We start from the raw sequence: 18,294 nt of genomic DNA on the forward strand, positions 1-18,294 counted from the left end.
GGCATCACTGTGAGGTTTTATCTCCAAGGTGAACTAAAGACTTCCCTGTCCAGCACTTGGACTAGAAGCCATCACAAATACATCATACGTCATGCATATGCCTCCTCAGCACATTTGGTGAGCAGGCAGTGGTCAGGGAAGAATCTTCAAGAAGAAGCCTGGTGATAGTTTAAAGTAAAGGCACCCATAAACTATAGTTTCCCCCCCCCCCCCTCCACAGTCATTATTTGAGAGGGAAGCATCTGTCACATTTACTAATCACTTATTTCCTGTATTTAGTCTGGGCTGCGAAGATAGCCTAGAATATACGTTACTGCTTGCAAGGCTTAGTACAACTATGTGGTTTTTGCTATAATTCGAAGTTTCATTGTTTATTATGACTAACAAATATGGGCATTAAAAATCACTGGTTTTATACTAAGATTTTCAGATTGAATGAACATGTCAATAAATTAATTAATCTTGATGTGCACAGCATGGAAGTTGAAATTTCTTGTTTGCATCTTAAGGGACTGAAGAATTCACATCACAAAGTGATAAAATCCATTCTTCCACACAACATATCTCTCCTTTTTGTCTTTGGCAGTAGCTATTAGCTGGATATTTTCAAGAGGGACTTTTAATAGTTAGTTCCTTTGTTGTGAATCCAGATTTCAGAATAGTAATAAGCAAAAGCTTAAAAGAGGCTATGCAGACCATGGGAAAGCAAATGCCAAAGAAAAATAGTTCAAATTTTCTCCACCAGGTGAAAAACATGGTGCTGAAATAACAACCAGAAATAGACTTTTTCACTTGATGTCCATACAGAATTGTTCACTATGCCTGCCATCAGTGTAAATGACCCTTTGGAATGGTCACATGAAGAATTTCCCAGCCAATGGTAGTGACATGCCATGTTATGCTGGCTTTCAGTTCTGACAGAGTCTATACATGTCCATAATAAACTCGATCTTTCAGAACAGGGTGGACATGAATCTGAAATTTCTCTGATTAGTCATCAAACAATTTGATACTTGTTGATTGCTTAAAAAGTACTAACAAAACAATAATATTTCATGGACTGAAGGAAGTAATATCTTGATAGACTTGTACAACCTCTTTGTCAGTTTCTTTAAAGTCCACTTTATGCTCATTTAGGCTAATCGGGACTGGACCTACAGCTTAAAGTGGGATCCAAACCACTATGCAATGTGATTACATCAGGACCAAACCTTGATGCAAGGTGATAGCGTTACCACTACACCACTGAGGAGGCCCTTCACGAGTAGTCAAAATATTGATAACAATCAGCAATATAGTGATCTATCTGTAACAAATGAAAGTATAAATATATTTTCTGGGCTAAATACTCATAAAATAATATTTTTTAAAAAAAATCAAACAAAACATTATAGCAATCACCTTCTCTAGTGGTGACTGGAAAGCAATTCAATTGTATTTGGCTGACTGTTTACTTTTTTGTCTTAATGAGGTGAATGCTGCTTGCAAGCCAAACAGATGAGCATGTACGTTGCCAAACATACTGCAAGTGCATACTTTCCTCTAGTGAGAATAAAAAAAACAAAAAAAAAAACGATGCTACAGAAGTACTGTATTTCACCACATAATTGTCACACCCTGTTTTTTTTAGTCCAGAAATTGTTAACAATGAGTTATAGCAACGCAGAATCTTTGGACACAAGATGATTAAATTTTTGTAAGTCCGTACTTCGCACCAGTGTAGTAAATTTTCTCAAGTTTAATATTTCGAATGTAATACACAAATCAATAGCAACTAATGTGTCAACTTTTTCAGACCAGAAAAATGTTCACTAAACTGTCACAAAGAAATTATGTGTGTCGATTTGGACTATTTATTTCTAATGTATATTCGTGAGTATTCCATGCATCCTAATCTTGCACCAAAGTCAGTTTAGTAGATGTAATTTTTCAGATTCCAGATACCACTGGGGTCAGCCGGTCTTAATATTTCCACTTCCTTTTTATCCGAAATGACGAGTTCCCAAGGAATACATTACATCACCTCCTAATGTGAACCCTTCAGTCCCTCATGATCTAAACAATATGTCAAAACACTTTCAATTCCTGTGCTGTGTACATGAAGATATTACACAAATAATGTAATTAATTCCCTACTTTTCAATTCAAGTAATATACAGCAGTGAAAACACTATAAGTACTTCAAAAACTTTTAACATTTCCACAGTTAAGAGTTTAGTTTCTTTTTATGCAAATTCTTCTAGTCTCTTAAGATAGTAACGAAATGTTTCCATGCTGTATATGACTTAAAGAAACAAAATATCAGCAAATTTCTCTACATTTAACGTTTTGCCACCGTCACCTTTCTTTGTGTGTAGTCAGAAATGAACATGAAAATAAATTTGTAGAACCCTTAAACTAATACCAACCTAAGTTCATGTTTTTGTAAAACAATTAAATAAAAATAAATTATGAATATTATGCACAATAACCACCATGCACATGTGTCTTTAGTAAAGCATTTCCCAATGAAAATATCCATTGTGGTACTGTAATGTTTGGACGTGGGGAAGGCATATTATCTTGGACCCTGTAATACAAACACACCATGTCGTGTAGTAAGGCAACATTTGAAAAAAGGGAAGGAAACTCATGTTTGTAAAATCTCTTCCACACCATCCGGACGATTTCTGCATTTGTGTTTTCCTAGACTTCTTTTTTCGAAAAACTGATCTCCACAGAGTTCACACAAGAAAGGCTTTCGCCTAACTTCGGAATGCAGTTTCAAATGGTCCACAAACTTGTCCTTCCTGTAAAACGATTTTCCGCATTCGTCGCAAGAGAATGGCCTCTCTCCTGTATGTATCGGTGTGTGCCGCAGGAGATCCTTCTGCCACATGAATGCATGTCCACAGTACTGGCACAGGAACGCCTTCTTCGGCTTCCCGTGAGTGTGGGAATGTCTTTCGAGTTTTGTTTTGGACGGACACACCTTGCCGCACACATCGCAAACATGTATCTTCTTGATTTCGTGCGTTCTCAAGTGTTGCGTCAGCTTGTCCTTCCTGTAGAATGCCATGTCGCATTCCAAGCACGAGAAACGAGTTTCTCCGCTGTGAACTGCTGCATGGCGTTCCAGATCTACAATGGACAAAAATGCCTTTCCACAGGAACTACAAATATGATTTCTCTCTGCAGTATGATACTTGATATGCCTCTTGTAGCTCTCTTCCAACACAAAAGTCTTACTGCACAGTTCACACGTTAACGGATCGTCTAGAATATGTACTCTTGTGTGTTCCTGCAGGGCACTCCGGTTTAGAAATTCCTGCCCGCACACCTGGCAAGGATACTTTCGGTCGAGAGAGTGGAGTTTTGAATGCCGCACCAGGTTCTTACGCCACCTGAATGCCATTCCGCACACTTGACATGGGAATGGACGTTCCTTCGTGTGCACTCGGCTGTGCGCCGCAAGGTCCTTCCCCCATTGAAACGTTCTCCCACACTCCTGGCAAACAAACTTCTTCTTACGGTCCAGAACATATGGTTCTAAGATAACGTCGGGAGAATAATGAAAAGCTTCCGTCTCCTCCTTTGGAGGTGGAAAACTTTGCACAGCAGCTTCACAATTTTTCTTGGAAACACTTCTACCCGTGTGTACGTTTGTGTGTTCTATTAGAGCCTCTAACGTAGAAAAATATGTGCAACACTCTTCACACAAAAACCTCAGCTTTAAGGACGGTTCCTCAGCTTCGCTGTCTAACCTGAAACAAGAATATCACAATCAGCAATATGTTTATACACGTGATAAATACAAGAAACATATGCAATGTGCTCTTTACCATTGAAATAACTTATCACCAGTGTACAACATGCACAGATTTAGGCGATGTTGCAGTTGCTTCCATCTACATAGGATTCTTCAATAGTAAGAAGAAGGCTTTGTGGAGATGGTATGAAACATGAGCAACAACTAATCAACTGACAAAACCTGAATTAACAGTCAATCTGACATGTAGAAAATAAATGATACAGAATAAAAAATAATGATTGTTAAAAAAGAAAAAAAAAGAAATTTTACACAAAAATTCTTCTGTTCTTTGCACCACCCTGTTGCCATAACAATAAACTAAACTGAATCAAAAATTAGTAAGTAGCACCATTATGTTCCTACAATCATGCGAAGTTGTGTTAAAAATTATTACAAAATTCTTGGGATAAAATAATTTTAAAATGTATAACATACTTATAGCAAAAGCAGTGTATCAATATTACTGAACAAAGTTCTGAAAAATCAATTTTATTACAAAAGTGAAATGAAAACCTTAAAGCTGCGGTGGCTCAGTCGGTAACGCATCTGATTACCATGCTAAAGGTCCCGGGTTCGATCCCCGGCCGGTTCAAATCCGGGGACTTTTCTAACGATGGAAGCGGCCCCGGCACCCACCCAGCGTCGAATAACATGGAAACCCTGGGGGTAAAGGCGGTCAGGGGCGTGATGCTGATCACATCACCCCCACTCACGACCTGATCAAGAAAGTGTGGGGCATTACCCCCACACCCCCTATACGCCTTCATGGCATGGTGCTAAGCACAGGGGAGCACTTTACCTTTTACCAACAAAAACTATGTGACAAGACTGTATACAGCTCAAATTTACATGAGGTATCAAGTGTTACTTACAACACGAACTCAAGGCTGCAACACTACTCAAGTGAGCTTCAAAACGCCATTTTTGTTATTTCAAAGATGGCACCTCCTATCTCCTATACACACTTGCACCAGTGAGTGGTTTCTTGCCCTCTGTCAGCTTAAAACTTACAGACATTTCTCGGCAAATGAAAATTCAATATCACTAATGGAGGAGCAAGTTCAACAATGTCCTCAGTTTGCAGGCAGATAGGTGGACAGGCCCTCGGCAGTGGTTTAAAATGACTGCATGTGGGCCCCAAAGATTTATTCTTCTTAAGGTATAATGGGCACTAACTCAATCCTTCAATGTTCACCCATAATTTACATCTCGACAAATATGTATTACTCTAGTTTGGACTCAGTAAAGCCTTGTAAAATTGGTAAACACAACATGAAAACACAGTATGCAGCTAGAGCAACAGGACATGCAACCGTGGAGAAATCAAAACGCCAAAGCCAATAAGAGGGATTGGGTGGGCCGAGGGCCTCAACTTTCAATGAAAAAATCATAAAAATGGGGTGTTTTTTCACATATTCTATAATGTAATGCGCCCAGGAACATGAAATGACTTTCATTCGGTTGAGAAAGGACCATTCTTTGAAAATAAGGCTAAGTTTGGGTCCCCTACCAAAAATAGTGGAGGAAGAGGGGGCAAACTGCTCATTTTTTTTTATTTTTTCATTGAAAGTTGGAGGCAGCGGCCCACACAACCCCTCTTATTGCCTTTGGCATTTTGATTCCTGCACGGTTGCACGCCCTGATGTTTTAGCTGCAACACAAAAGTTACCCGAAGTAGATTGGTCAAATAGTCTACGAGTTATAACATTTTTTGTCAAATAATTGTACAAATTTAAAATTCGCGCCAGCTTCCATATGTAACTTTGGAGTCGGGGGGGGGGGGGGGGTCCTGGGTGGGTGGGTTTTCTTCCAAATGACATTTCAAAGTTTTATCTGAACATCTGTCAGCTTTTATAACTTCACAAGCATGAAGGTGCTAAAAGCACATGAACTATTTAATCAGCACGATAGGTCACCAGTGACCCATTGGCCGAGTAAAGGTTAAAAGCAATACAGGTACTGGCTGACCTAGGCAGTTTTATAATAAACTAAAAACATTTTACACGTTATGTTTCCACCATGCATCAGGGTCTTCAGACAAAGAACTAAACTAAAAGGACTAGTTCGGTTCTCTGTCTGAAGAAGACCCTGATATAGGGTGGAAACATCATGTGCAAAGTGTTCTTAGTTTATAATGAAACTGCCTTGGTCAACCAACACCTGTAGAGTTTTTTAAAGAAGATTCTCGTTTGGTGAAGTCATCAAAGACACACAATGAAATGTTTCAAAAAAGAAGGTTCCACAAAGAAGAAAGCAGCTATGCTGCAAATATTAAGAGGAAATAACATTAGAAAGTGAGATCTTTCACTTGGAAGGAAATTTTTATGATCAATAAGAAAATTCAAGTCTACTTTTCACCAATGAAAAGGTTATGTACAGAAAATGTTTGGTTGCTTAAAAGGGAAATAACACAGAAATAGATTCCAAGAACTTCAAAATCCACTCTATGGAGATGAAAGTCAAAAGCCAAATTTTCTAATGAACTAGGAGAAAATGATCTTGGCCAAGGTTAGGATTTGATAAGTTTCTTTAAGGACACAATATTTCATTATTTTTACAAATATTCAACAATTTAATTTTTTTGTGAAATCATCTTGTTTCAACCCCCCCTTTTTTTTAGAATGACCCTAATAAAAAAAATAACAGCAATGCAGGAGTGCAACTAAAACAAAAGTCCAATAAGTTTAAATTTTTCGGCAATTTCTATATAGCTATATATGTAAAAAGTTGGCAAGGTCGTAAACCAGGTAACATTGGAGAATACACCACTGCTTTTATGTACGTGGTAACTTACAATTAACGTAATTGCCGGCATATAAGATGCACTCCATTTTTCGTACACATCATTTTTTTGGAAAAAGCTTTATCACCGAATATATAATTAATTTGCAGTATTTCAAATATAAATTAATATGCAGGTCTACCTTCAACAAATAACATACCTAATCTAACTAGGAAGAATACATTTTAATCTTCTTTGTCACATACTGCAAGAAAGAAATCGTCTAACTTAGAACAGAGAAAATTTCCACATATGAAGGTAATGAAAACCTGAGTATCGGCATAAGATGCACCGTATTTTTCATACCTACTTTTAAAGGAAATAAGTGTGTCTTATACGCCGGCAAATACAGTAACTACAAATGTCTAGCTTCATTTCAGATACCAAGGTGGACAATCACTATTTACTCTTACTTCAAATTTTGGAATAAATGAATGAAGTAAAATTTAGGTGCTTAAGCACATGCAACTAATTTGCACCCGTCACACTATACAGAAGCTCATCTAAAATCCTTACCTGATCATATATGTTTTAGGATAACACAAGAAGTGTTTACAATTTTTTTCTATGGTAAATTTTCCTGGGACGTGCATTTTGTTCAAAAACGCCTCTTTACTACTAAAATTTAGGTAACAATTCCTAAAAAAGTTTAATTTTAAAGGAACATTTTCTTAATGAAGGGATTTAAAAGCTATAATATGTAACAATTCAGTTGATGCCCTACCGTTCTGATGAAATGTTTGACTCCTCTTCAACATTGCATGCTAATATATCCTGGAAATCGATAGACTCCTCCTTAACATGATCTTTCCAACCGCACTCCTCTTTCAAAATGCATTCCACTTGAAAATTACCAGCATCAAAATCGATCATAGAATGGTCGTCGTCGTCCTCAGCAGTTTCCTCACTCCCATCCCAACATTCACTCATCATTTCACCAGAATTGGACGAAATATCCAAAACCCCTTGTTGGTCGTCCATTTCTCTGCAGATGTCATTTTCCGAAGGTTTCGTCTCACTGGAACCATCTGCCGAGGGACACACGGTTTGTTCTGCACCCTGTTTAGGCATCTCACCTCTCTCGTCTTCATTTGTCATCGTTCACTTCAAGCACTCGAATCCTCTTCCATGGTGTCCAGTTTCTTTGCAACTCTTCCCATCCAAAATGCAGTGCTGAAAGAAGACAATACATGAATATGTTGTTATATTCCTGAACTTTCAAGCTGTCTCTACAAGAGACCTGTGATTTAAATAAAAACCACAGTCTATCATTGGTTCGAATCCACCAACAGCAAAAAGAAGTTGTTCACCTGAAGATGAGAGAAGAGGTGATCTCTTGAAACATGGTGTTGGAATAAGCATAATTGATTGACTGATATTCAAATTGTGGGCGAATCAGCACTTAGGCTATTTCCACCAGTAACATTATACGGGGAGGTTTTATAGGGGCACTCAGCACATATGGGCAAAATGCAGCACTACAGATGATTATACTGTCCATCCAGGCTCCAGAGACTTGTTAGCCTCCAAGAGTAGTTTCCATGGTGTACTATGTGGAAGTGAAGTTGACATTTGGGTGCCTTCTCAAAGGCTCACCCTTCACACCCCTTTAGAATAAGTAGCTATAATTAATAGCACTTTTGAATTAACAAAATTATTTTTTACCATTTTTAGACTGAAATTTAGAGTACAGAGCAATTAACACATTCCAACTTTTACAGGATAAATTATCCATATTACAAGAACATCCAAAAATTTTACCAACCACACACAATTTTTCCTTCTTTTATTTTTGGAGCAAATGTATGTCAAAAATGCGTACTCCTTGACAGATATAACCATTACACAGTTCCTTCCTTTTGCTTTACACACAAAATTAGCATTCAAACAGCACATTATGATGTTAAAAAATGGCTGATGCTTCACCAAGATAGTTTTCTTATTTCAGAGATTCGCAGTAGTTCCACACAAGAGTCACAAAAAGACCAGATAGGGGAATGTTAGTCTGGATGCTAGTTAAAACTTAGCACTCAATATCAGTGCTGGTAACAGTTCAGAATGTTTAATGAGTTATCACAAGTTTTATTTGAAAATTAGAAAGTGCTTTAAAACACTGGAAACAATAGTGGAAGTTAGTTCAAAGCTCGGGGGAACTGATTAGCACAGTTAAAAGTTTCACTACCATAATTATTCTTAAGAAATCATGATTTGGAAAGTAGCTTACATGATCATCCATGCTTTGCAACAAGCAGCTGCTCTTCGTTTCCGGTCGTCCCGACACAGAGTTCTAGCAGATTTTCATGCAAGGCTCAAAGGGGGATTTTGTGCTTGAGACCAGATGTTACATGATCAGGCATTAGAATATATCAAGGAGTTTATTTTAATGCTACAAGCCCTAAAACTGGCCCATCTAACCTAACAATGAAAGCATTTATCTAGGTATTATCTCTTTGCACCCCCACACATGATGTAGATGGCAGCAGCAGTCTGTATTTAAGACGATAGTAAACTAATGACTGATTGCGAAAAAAACAGAAAAAAAAAAAACAAATTACATAGGTGTGTGTGAAAGGGAAAATTCATTCTCCAGGCAAGATACAGTAAGTAATCACTAAAACGTGAAGTATATGTCAACACACAAATAGATTTTGGATTGATTTGTTGTTTTAAGTCCACTTTATGCACAGTAAGGCTAATCGCGACTGGATCTACAGTTTAAAGTGGGATCCGATTCACCATGTGCTTCCACCGGGAATCGAACCTGGGACCCCTTGATTACAAGGCGACGACACTACCACTGCGCCATCGAGGAGGCCCTCAACACACAAATAGAAATTGAACCATGATTAATTAGAAATATTGACCACAGAGTGTCATGTCTGCAACATATGTAATATAACTATAATAACTGAAACTTTTGTTTCAGCTGTTATGAATGATTGCCTCACATCAATATTTTGTATGTCTACTACTAATATTCACATATTAAACATGACAACAATTTCAGATTTCCTTGACTCTCTGTACCCCTAGGAGAAAGTGAATATTTTGCATGGTGTATGAACGTTTTCAGTTGATTTTTGCTCGTGAAAATGTTCTATTGTGAAGTGGGGTATGTCTGTTACCTTAGCATGTTACTTTACCGTGTAGCATCCAAAACAACTTTGCACAACAGCAGCTATAATTTTACGTAGTTAGGTTAGGATTCATTTTACATATTTTTCTTTTTTTGGTGTTCCTTCAAACAGGTTTTACTAACAAAAAGCAAATTACAGGTTTTTAACTTATGTGGGCCGGAGCGGATGTAGAATATAGAGAATATCTCCATTTCATTAATATTTGGTATACTAACTAAATTTGGCCTTCTAATCACGAATCTGTTGTTAAAATGCAGGGTCACGTCTGGAAATCGTGAAAAAAACTTACGTAAGTTGAGATTTTTTTAAAAAAAAGCTGTACCGCATTGTTTTAAGAACAAAATTTTAAGTAAACTTCCCTAACCTAACCTTACCGGAAATGGTTCAAGATACTTTCATATCCTAAACTAATAGGAAAAAGTTTCGTGGTGATATCAGTGAAATCTTTTGCAATGAGCACATATTGTAACAAAATACAAGTTTTGTAGCACTAGCTTCCTCACTGCCCAAAATGCAATTTTTCTAGAATAACGCTTGAACACCGTACTACCAAACCTACCTCTAATCAAAGTCCGCATTCCACATGCTCTTCTACCTCGTCCTTCTCACTGTCCAAGCAACAATTAATGCTCTGAGAGTAACAAAGGAACAGTGTGGCAATGTTGTAGACAGCCCAACGAATGCCGAACATCACTTGTTCATATTATCAAACATGGTTGTTATGTATATGTATGGAGAATGATTGCGGCAATGAAGAACGTAATTTTGCAACATATATAGAGACGTAAGTCTACAATATTTACACGTGACCCCCAAATCCTAACTCCAAATACGTTACCAGGACTGCATATTTAGTGAGTATAAGAAGTAGGAAAGGAATTGGAGACACACTCTATATTCTACATTCATACCCGTGGGCCATACTTCGGGATCAAATATCTCCATTATTTGTGCTTTCCAGCACTTTTATAGGTAAGAAAATACAATAGAGATATTGTGTAATTAGTTTACTACTTGTTATACTCACTAAATATGCAGTCGTACTTAAGTATATGTACATAATATTTGGGGGTAACGTGTTTAAATTGCACATTGAGTTGTAGAACTTGTAAAATTACGTTGTTAATTATCGCGATGATTCCCCATTCAGAAACATAGGAACCATGTTTGATGATGTGAAGAAATGACGATCAACGTCCGTTCCACTGTCTACAGCGTTGCAACGCTGTTCAGAGCGATTTTCTTTGGTTCACAGCATTGGTCGTGGAAGAATGGCGAAGAGGAATAAAAAGATTGTTAATGTGCTACAGTTATACAAGTGGAGTGTATAAGAGGATGGTCGTGGTTTGGTTAACAAATTGATGGAACTTGGTGTCCTGCTGAAGGAGGGTAGTTACACGTGTTCATGCAGTCACGCTTTGAAATTGCACAGAAACTGTGCGTGTATTGATAAGAGCATGTGGAATGCGGATCTTAATTAGAGGTAAGTTTGAAAACTGTGATTTAGTTCCTTTGATTAAAAATGTCTCTTCACCAGTTACGTGCTACAAAAGTGTAGAACCATGGACGTATAGGTCACGCACCATTCACAGGAAGGTTAGGTTAGGCAAACATAGTTAAAAGGGTCGTAGAACCATGCATGCATAAGTCACGCACCATTGGCGAATAGCCCCACGCACCATTCACAGGAAGGTTAGTTGCAGTTGGGTTAGGCAAACAGTTAAAATTTGTGGTTGTAGTATATCAGGAATATGTATATTTCTTTGTGAAATGATAGATCTTGCGATAAATAATGAGCAATTCTACATTGTTGGTTGAGATCATAAAAAAAAAAAAAGGTAAAGTGTCCCCTGTGCATAGCACCACGCCATGAAGGCGTATAGGGGGTGTGGGGGTAACGCCCCACACTTTCTTGATCCGGTCGTGAGTGGGGGTGATGTGATCAGCATCACGCCCCTGACCGCCTTTACCCCCCAGGGTTTCCCCCAGGTACCCATGTTATTCGACGCTGGGTGGGTGCCGGGGCCGCTTCCACCGTTAGAAAAGTTCCCGGATTTGAACCGGCCGGGGATCGAACCCGGGACCTTTAGTATGGTAGTCAGACAGACCTCCTTATTTTCAGATTGGTTGTGAGGCCTAAATTAGTGAGTGTGTGAAGTATTAACAAAATTGGAGAATATCTCTATATTGTAAATTCGGTAAATATGTGATATCGCCCAAACGGATTTCTTCAAATTTACATGAGAAACTACTTACTGAAATCAGTTTCTATAGCATTGCCGAAGTTCTTCGAGGTATTTTCTTTCGCGGAAACTGAAAACTTCACCATAGAATGCTGCAGTACAAGGAATAATTACTTTTTATGTAAGGAACTTGCATTTTCTGTAAAGCAACATTATGCCGTTGTTTCCATTATGTACCTGCAGATGGCGCGAGCATTGAAAGTCATGTGGTCTCGCCAGTGTTTCCAAACATGACTTTTTTTTTAAGAGATCTAAATGGGATTTCTCGACCTTGAGTCAAAAACCCTGATGGAACTGATATGCAACCTATATCCAAACACCATACGTTTGGTGCAGTGAATTTCGGTGAAGTCCGGAGGGCTCATTTAGTCAAATCCACTCTCCTCACCTCCTCGTTGGGGCCCCCTGGGATCTTTCAAGATGCGAAAGAGAGAGTGGTGTGCGGAAAGCAACGGGAAGCTACCGCATGTATCTTTTCCCTAGAAAAACTGCAATCATGATGAGTCATTCCAAGGCAAAATATTCCGGACGTAAACTAGCCCCCCATTCGGATGTCCGGGAGGGGGATGTCTGGGAAGGACACGTTATGACAAAGGACACTGATGGGGAAAAGAGAAGCAAACAGAAGGTAAGATTAAGGATTGGAACGTGGAATGTCAGAACCCTGTTACAGTCGGGAAAGCTAGAAAACTTAAAGGCAGAAATGAGAAGAAACAAAGTAGATGTTATGGGAATATCAGAAGTGAGGTGGGAACAGAATGGTGAAATAGTGAGTGATGAGTTCAAGATGTTTTATTCTGGAGGTGATCAACAAGGAAACCGTGGTGTGGGAATAGTGCTAGGACCACGTGTGAAACATAAAGTTACAGCAGTGCGTTATGTGGATGACAGGATTATAATGGTGAAACTTCAAGGAAAGAAGAAAGACTTAGTGTTAATTCAAGTGTATATGCCACATAGTGGGTTGTCAGAAGAAGAAGTGGAGGAAAACTATGAGAAGATAGAAGAATTGATGGAAAAAGAGAGAAAGGGTTCGTGCATTATCGTAATGGGTGATTGGAATGCTGTAGTAGGAGAAAGGCAGGATGGAAGTACAGTAGGAAGATATGGATTAGGCGAGAGAAATGAGAGAGGGGAAAGCCTGGTAAATTTCTGTAAAAGAAACTCCCTAATTGTTGGAAACACACTGTTCCAGCAACATAAGAGAAGGAGGTACACCTGGATATGTCCAAGAGATTGTAAAAGATACCAGATAGATTACATACTGGTACAAGAAAGATTTCGAAATTGTTTGAAAAATGCGAAGACATTGCCAGGAGCTGACATTAATTCAGACCACATCTTGCTAATAGGAGAAATCAATCTTACATTGAAGAAGATAACCCAAAACCAGGTGAGCAAGAAACCCCACTTAGAGAAGCTAAGGGAAGAAGACAAAAGACAAAAATTTGCAGAACATTTCCAAGGAAACTATAATAAGTTTAAAGCTAGTTGTAACAATAAGGATGAGATGTGGGATGGAATAAAAAGCTGCTTACAGAAGGCAGTGGATGAAACAATAGGCTACAGGGAAAGGAAAAGTGCAAAGAAACCATGGATTACTGAAAGTATGCTGGAAAAAATGGAGGAACGGAGAAAATGGAAGAATGTAAATACAGAAGAGGGAAGACATAATTACAAGATACTGAATAACCAGCTAAGAAGAGAAACTGACAGGGCAAAAGAACAATGGATGAAACAAAAATGTGAAGAAATTGAAGAACTGGAAAAAAGAGGAAGGTATGACTTGATGTATCGTGAAGTAAACTGCTCGGGCTTCCAAAAGAAGAAATGGAAAACAATGTGGATGATAGAAGACGAGGAAGGATGTGAAATCACAGACAGAAAAGGAATATCGAATGTGTGGGGAAAGTACGTTGAAGAGCTCTACCAGAAAGAGAATCGCCCAGACAGTCTGAATGTAGAAAATGAAGAAGACGTGCCTGACGATGAGAAAGGATACTATATCCTGAATGAAGAATTTGAGCAAGCACTCAAAGAAATGAGGAATGGGAAAGCAACGGGCACTGATGAAATTCCTGTTGAACTTATCAAATGCCTGGGAGATGGAAAAAGAGAAATACTGCACTTATGTAATGAAATCTATGAGAAAGGGGATTGGCCACAAGATTTCACGGAGACTGTTTTGGTACCTCTGCAGAAGAAAAGCAATGCCAGAAAATGTTCTGAGTACAGGACAATCAGCTTGATATCTCACTCGGCAAAAATTCTTCTAAGAATTCTGAACAGACGCCTATACTCGAAGGTCAGTGGCGAGTTAGAGGAAGAACAGTTTGGTTTCAGGAAAGGAAGAGGTACAAGGGATGCAATTGGTTTACTGAGGACCATTGGGGAAAGATATTTAGAGAAAGGAAAGGAGGTGTTTGTAGTATTTGTAGACCTGGAGAAAGCCTTTGATAGAGTGAATTTGGTTAAACTTTTAGAAATTCTGAAGAAAATTGGTGTAGATTGGAAAGAGAGAAGACTTCTAAGCAACTTATACATGAATCAACGAGTTAAAGTGAGAACAGGAGACGAAATGACAGAAGGCTGTGAAATTGGAAGAGGAGTACGACAAGGATGCTGCCTATCGCCTACTTTGTTTAATATTTATTTAGAAGATATAGTGAAAACTTGTTTCCAGGGCACAGGAGGTGTCAAATTAGGAGGAAGAAGAATAAACTGCATAAGATTTGCTGATGACATGGCATTATTCGCTGAGGATGAAATAACCATAAATAGTATGTTAGAAGAGTTAAACAGCAGCTGTGAGCAGTATGGGATGAAGATTAATGTAAAGAAGACAAAGGCAATGGTTATAGGACGGAAACCAAGGAATATTAATGTGAGAGCAAACAGTGAAAGAATCCAGCAAGTGGATAGCTTCAAGTACCTCGGATGCACTATAAGCAGTGACATGAGCTGCAACCAAGAAGTGAAAATGAGAATCGCAATAGCAAAAGAAGCTTTCAATAGAAGAAAAAATGTTTTTTGTGGACCCATGGACATAGGTCTTAGGAAGAGATTAGTGAAATGTTTTGTGTGGAGTGTAGCACTATATGGTGCAGAAACCTGGACGTTGAGAAGAAATGAAGAGAAACGACTCGAAGCTTTTGAAATGTGGACATGGCGAAAAATGGAGCGTGTAAAATGGACGGACAAGGTAAGAAACGAAGCCGTACTGAAAAGAGTTGGTGAAAAAAGATCTATACTGGAGACCATCAAGAAGAGGAAAAGAAACTGGTTAGGACACTGTCTAAGAAGAAACTGCCTGCTAAGAGATGCCTTGGAGGGAATGGTTGAAGGAAGAAAAGTCCGTGGAAGAAAGAGATATCAGCTTATGGATGATATTAAATTAACTGGGTCGTATGCTATTACGAAGCGTAAGGCAGAGAACAGGGAAAGCTGGAGATTGCAGTGAAAAACCTGCCAATTAGGCAGAAAACAATGAATGAATGAATGAATTTTTCCTTTTTTTTAACTATGCTTACCTAACCTGACCTTGCTGGAAATGGTCCGTGGGGCTATCGTGAATGGTTTTTGGGGCTATCGTGAAGGATTTTGGGGCTATCCGTCAATGGTTCGTGGGGCTATCCGTCAATGGTTCGTGGAGCTATCATGAATAATTTTTGGGGCTATCCGAAAATTGTTTTTGATGACATAATGAACACGAAAGTAGGTATTTTTTGGTTAAGAAAGTTAAAACACTGCATACCCACTCCAAATTGACAAAACACAAGCACAATGCGTGATGATCCATGACGAGTGTATGCCATATTGTCTGTTACCCAAGCGGAACAAGGAAGACAAATAATGACTCGTAACATGAAAAGTTGACACTATTTTATAGAAAAAGGCATAACTTCACCTTAAAGTATCTTCCGCAATGCAGAATAGGTAAGTATCAATGCTAAAATTAACGAAATAAACGAGTGAGTGGTGTTGGGGCGATATCGCATAATTACCGTAAATTCGCTCTCTTTTATATTATGTGAAATATTGAAAACTGTGTATTAAAAAAAAATGACAATTCTAGAGGGGGTACAGTGAGTAAACGGCCCCCACTTTCATCATATTTCTTAGATCTCCTGGACATTAGATACCTTATGGCTTGGGTCTGGCCTTGAATTTCTGATATTTTGCACTTGATTTCCATAAATGTCTGTATGCACATACTCAACAGGTTTACTGACAAATTGCTGCACTCATTGTTCGGTAAGACTGCAGAATATGGGCTGCTTAGGAGGAACGCGGTTATGAGTTTTTGGTAACGTTTTGTAGTTATTAATCGGGAAAAATAAGTTTTAAGGTGCGGAAAAAAAAATTTCTTTAAAAAAACCCAGAAAAAACGTGTCCAGGTTGGGCGGTATTGGAATCGTAGCAACGAAGGAAAATGCATATTCCTGCACAAATCTAGTGAAAGCAAAAAATGCCTATGTTGTTAGGTAGCTAGGTTTAGTTCACTTAGCCTAAATAATAATTAGTCATTGTATTTATGCTAATGAAACCTAACCTAATAGGCCTAACCTAACCTTGTAGGCATTCCTCGAAGAAAAAAAATGAAAGAAACTGTGCGTAAACAATATGGACACGAACGAATGGAGAAATGCATTGCTTTTAGTAGCAGGAAAAACATTTTTCATTGTATTTATGCTATTGGAACCCAACCTAACAAGCCTAACCTACCCTTGTAAGCATTCCTCGTCTGAAATAATAAAATAAACTGTGCGTCTGTGGGTGGAATCCGGAGCGACAAATCAACTCGAATGCCGCGAAAGGAAGGGTCTCACTTATCACACAATACTTGAGCGCCTAAACAATATGGACGCGAACAAATGGAGAAATGCATTGTTTTTAGTAGCAGGGAAAACATTTTTTACGTGCAATAATATAATAGTAATCGTAAAAGGAACACCGGAAAATGGAAGTAGAAGGTACGTACTTTCAGAGGATATAAATTTTGTTCGTCTATTTAGAGGAAAAAAGCAGCCCATGTTCTGCAGTGAGACCGATACGCTACCAAGATTCACTCTGCATAGTTACCAATTTTTCTATAATGTACACTACCTACTTAACTCTGTCCACTACTTGCCACTGCAAATATCTCGTCGGTTAGGTATAAATCTGTGGACACGTACAATTAGCCTACGGCAAGAAACTGCCCTACATTACAGTGTCAACTCTAAATGTTAAAATCAACTGTGTATTCAAGCAGAAGGAGTACTGCACAAAAGGTCTACATTTTAATGTTTAATTATAAATGGATGATATTTCCCTATTATTAAATAAGTAAAATATTACCTGAAAACTATCACAAGAAACTGCAGGAAAAACACACGTTCTTTTAGTCATATTCTTCAATGCGATAGTGAAATATAGCTTCACTTTATATTTCACAGTATTGTTTCTTCGATTTAACTACGATTTCTATATTTTATACGAAAATACTACATGCCATTCATGGGACTACTATAATTTCTACACAGACACACGTGATGTAACAAAAAAATTCGCCAACACTTCACACAGTGATAGTAATATATTTACTGTTCCATCCTTGCAGATATTTTCAATGGAATGTCATGACATCCTGTAGGGGAAGCAGGGGTGTGCGGGGTTCCGAAAATATCGCACCAGAGAATAGGGAACTGGGAACCTGTCCCCATCCCAACTAGCGGCAGTGGCGTACGCAAGGGGGAAAGGGTTACGGGGTTTAAACCCCCCCCTTGAGCTTGTGAAATGTTATGAAAAATGCCGAAGAAAAAATAAATGGCCAATTTACCACAGTCAAAGATCTGGGGCATGTCTGGGGTACAATACTATTACTACTACTACTACCACTACTACTAATAATAAAAATAATAACTTGAATTATTATTTCCATGCACCACGGAGAAAAGAACAGCATTCCAAACACATGCGTCTTTCAGAGAGAAAACCTTGAAAATTAACAAGTATTCTTGAAAATAAAATATGAGGGCAACTATGATTTAAAAAAGAGAATACTTGTTTTGTATCTCAGTTTCAACAATGTTCAATAGACTGGCGTACGCAGGATTTTTTTTTTTTCGGGATGGGCTAAAATCGTAAATGTAGATAGCACATGACAGTTTTGGAGGGCAGGATGCATAAAATATTTCGTATTTTTGGAGCTTTTCAGTCTATTAAAATTGTATTCAAAGACAAATGGTAATCGGGACTCACTTTAAGACAGATTTCTCATTTACACATTTTGATTTTTTAAAGTTCTTAACGGAATTTTATTTGAAAAATTCTGATTTTCTCAAAATTTCGGTAGGGGCT

At 38.2% G+C, this 18,294-nt stretch overlaps 1 protein-coding gene across 1 annotated transcript; it reads right to left on the bottom strand.

Annotated features, from left to right (window-relative positions):
• Window positions 1-225: 225 nt before the first annotated feature.
• LOC145997353 (uncharacterized) lies at window positions 226-17,488 on the bottom strand. Its single transcript, XM_083134313.1, has 3 exons — window positions 17,293-17,488; window positions 7,297-7,745; window positions 226-3,743 (listed from the first exon to the last, which is right to left on the bottom strand). The coding sequence occupies exons 2-3, from the start codon at window positions 7,668-7,670 to the stop codon at window positions 2,630-2,632; spliced, it is 1,488 nt and encodes a 495-aa protein (XP_082990439.1). The 5' UTR covers window positions 7,671-7,745; window positions 17,293-17,488; the 3' UTR covers window positions 226-2,629.
• Window positions 17,489-18,294: the final 806 nt, after the last annotated feature.

This window comes from Lepisma saccharinum, chromosome 13 (genome assembly GCF_977018435.1).
Source record: "Lepisma saccharinum chromosome 13, izLepSacc3.1, whole genome shotgun sequence".
In the NCBI taxonomy this organism is placed as follows: Eukaryota; Metazoa; Arthropoda; class Insecta; order Zygentoma; family Lepismatidae; genus Lepisma; species Lepisma saccharinum.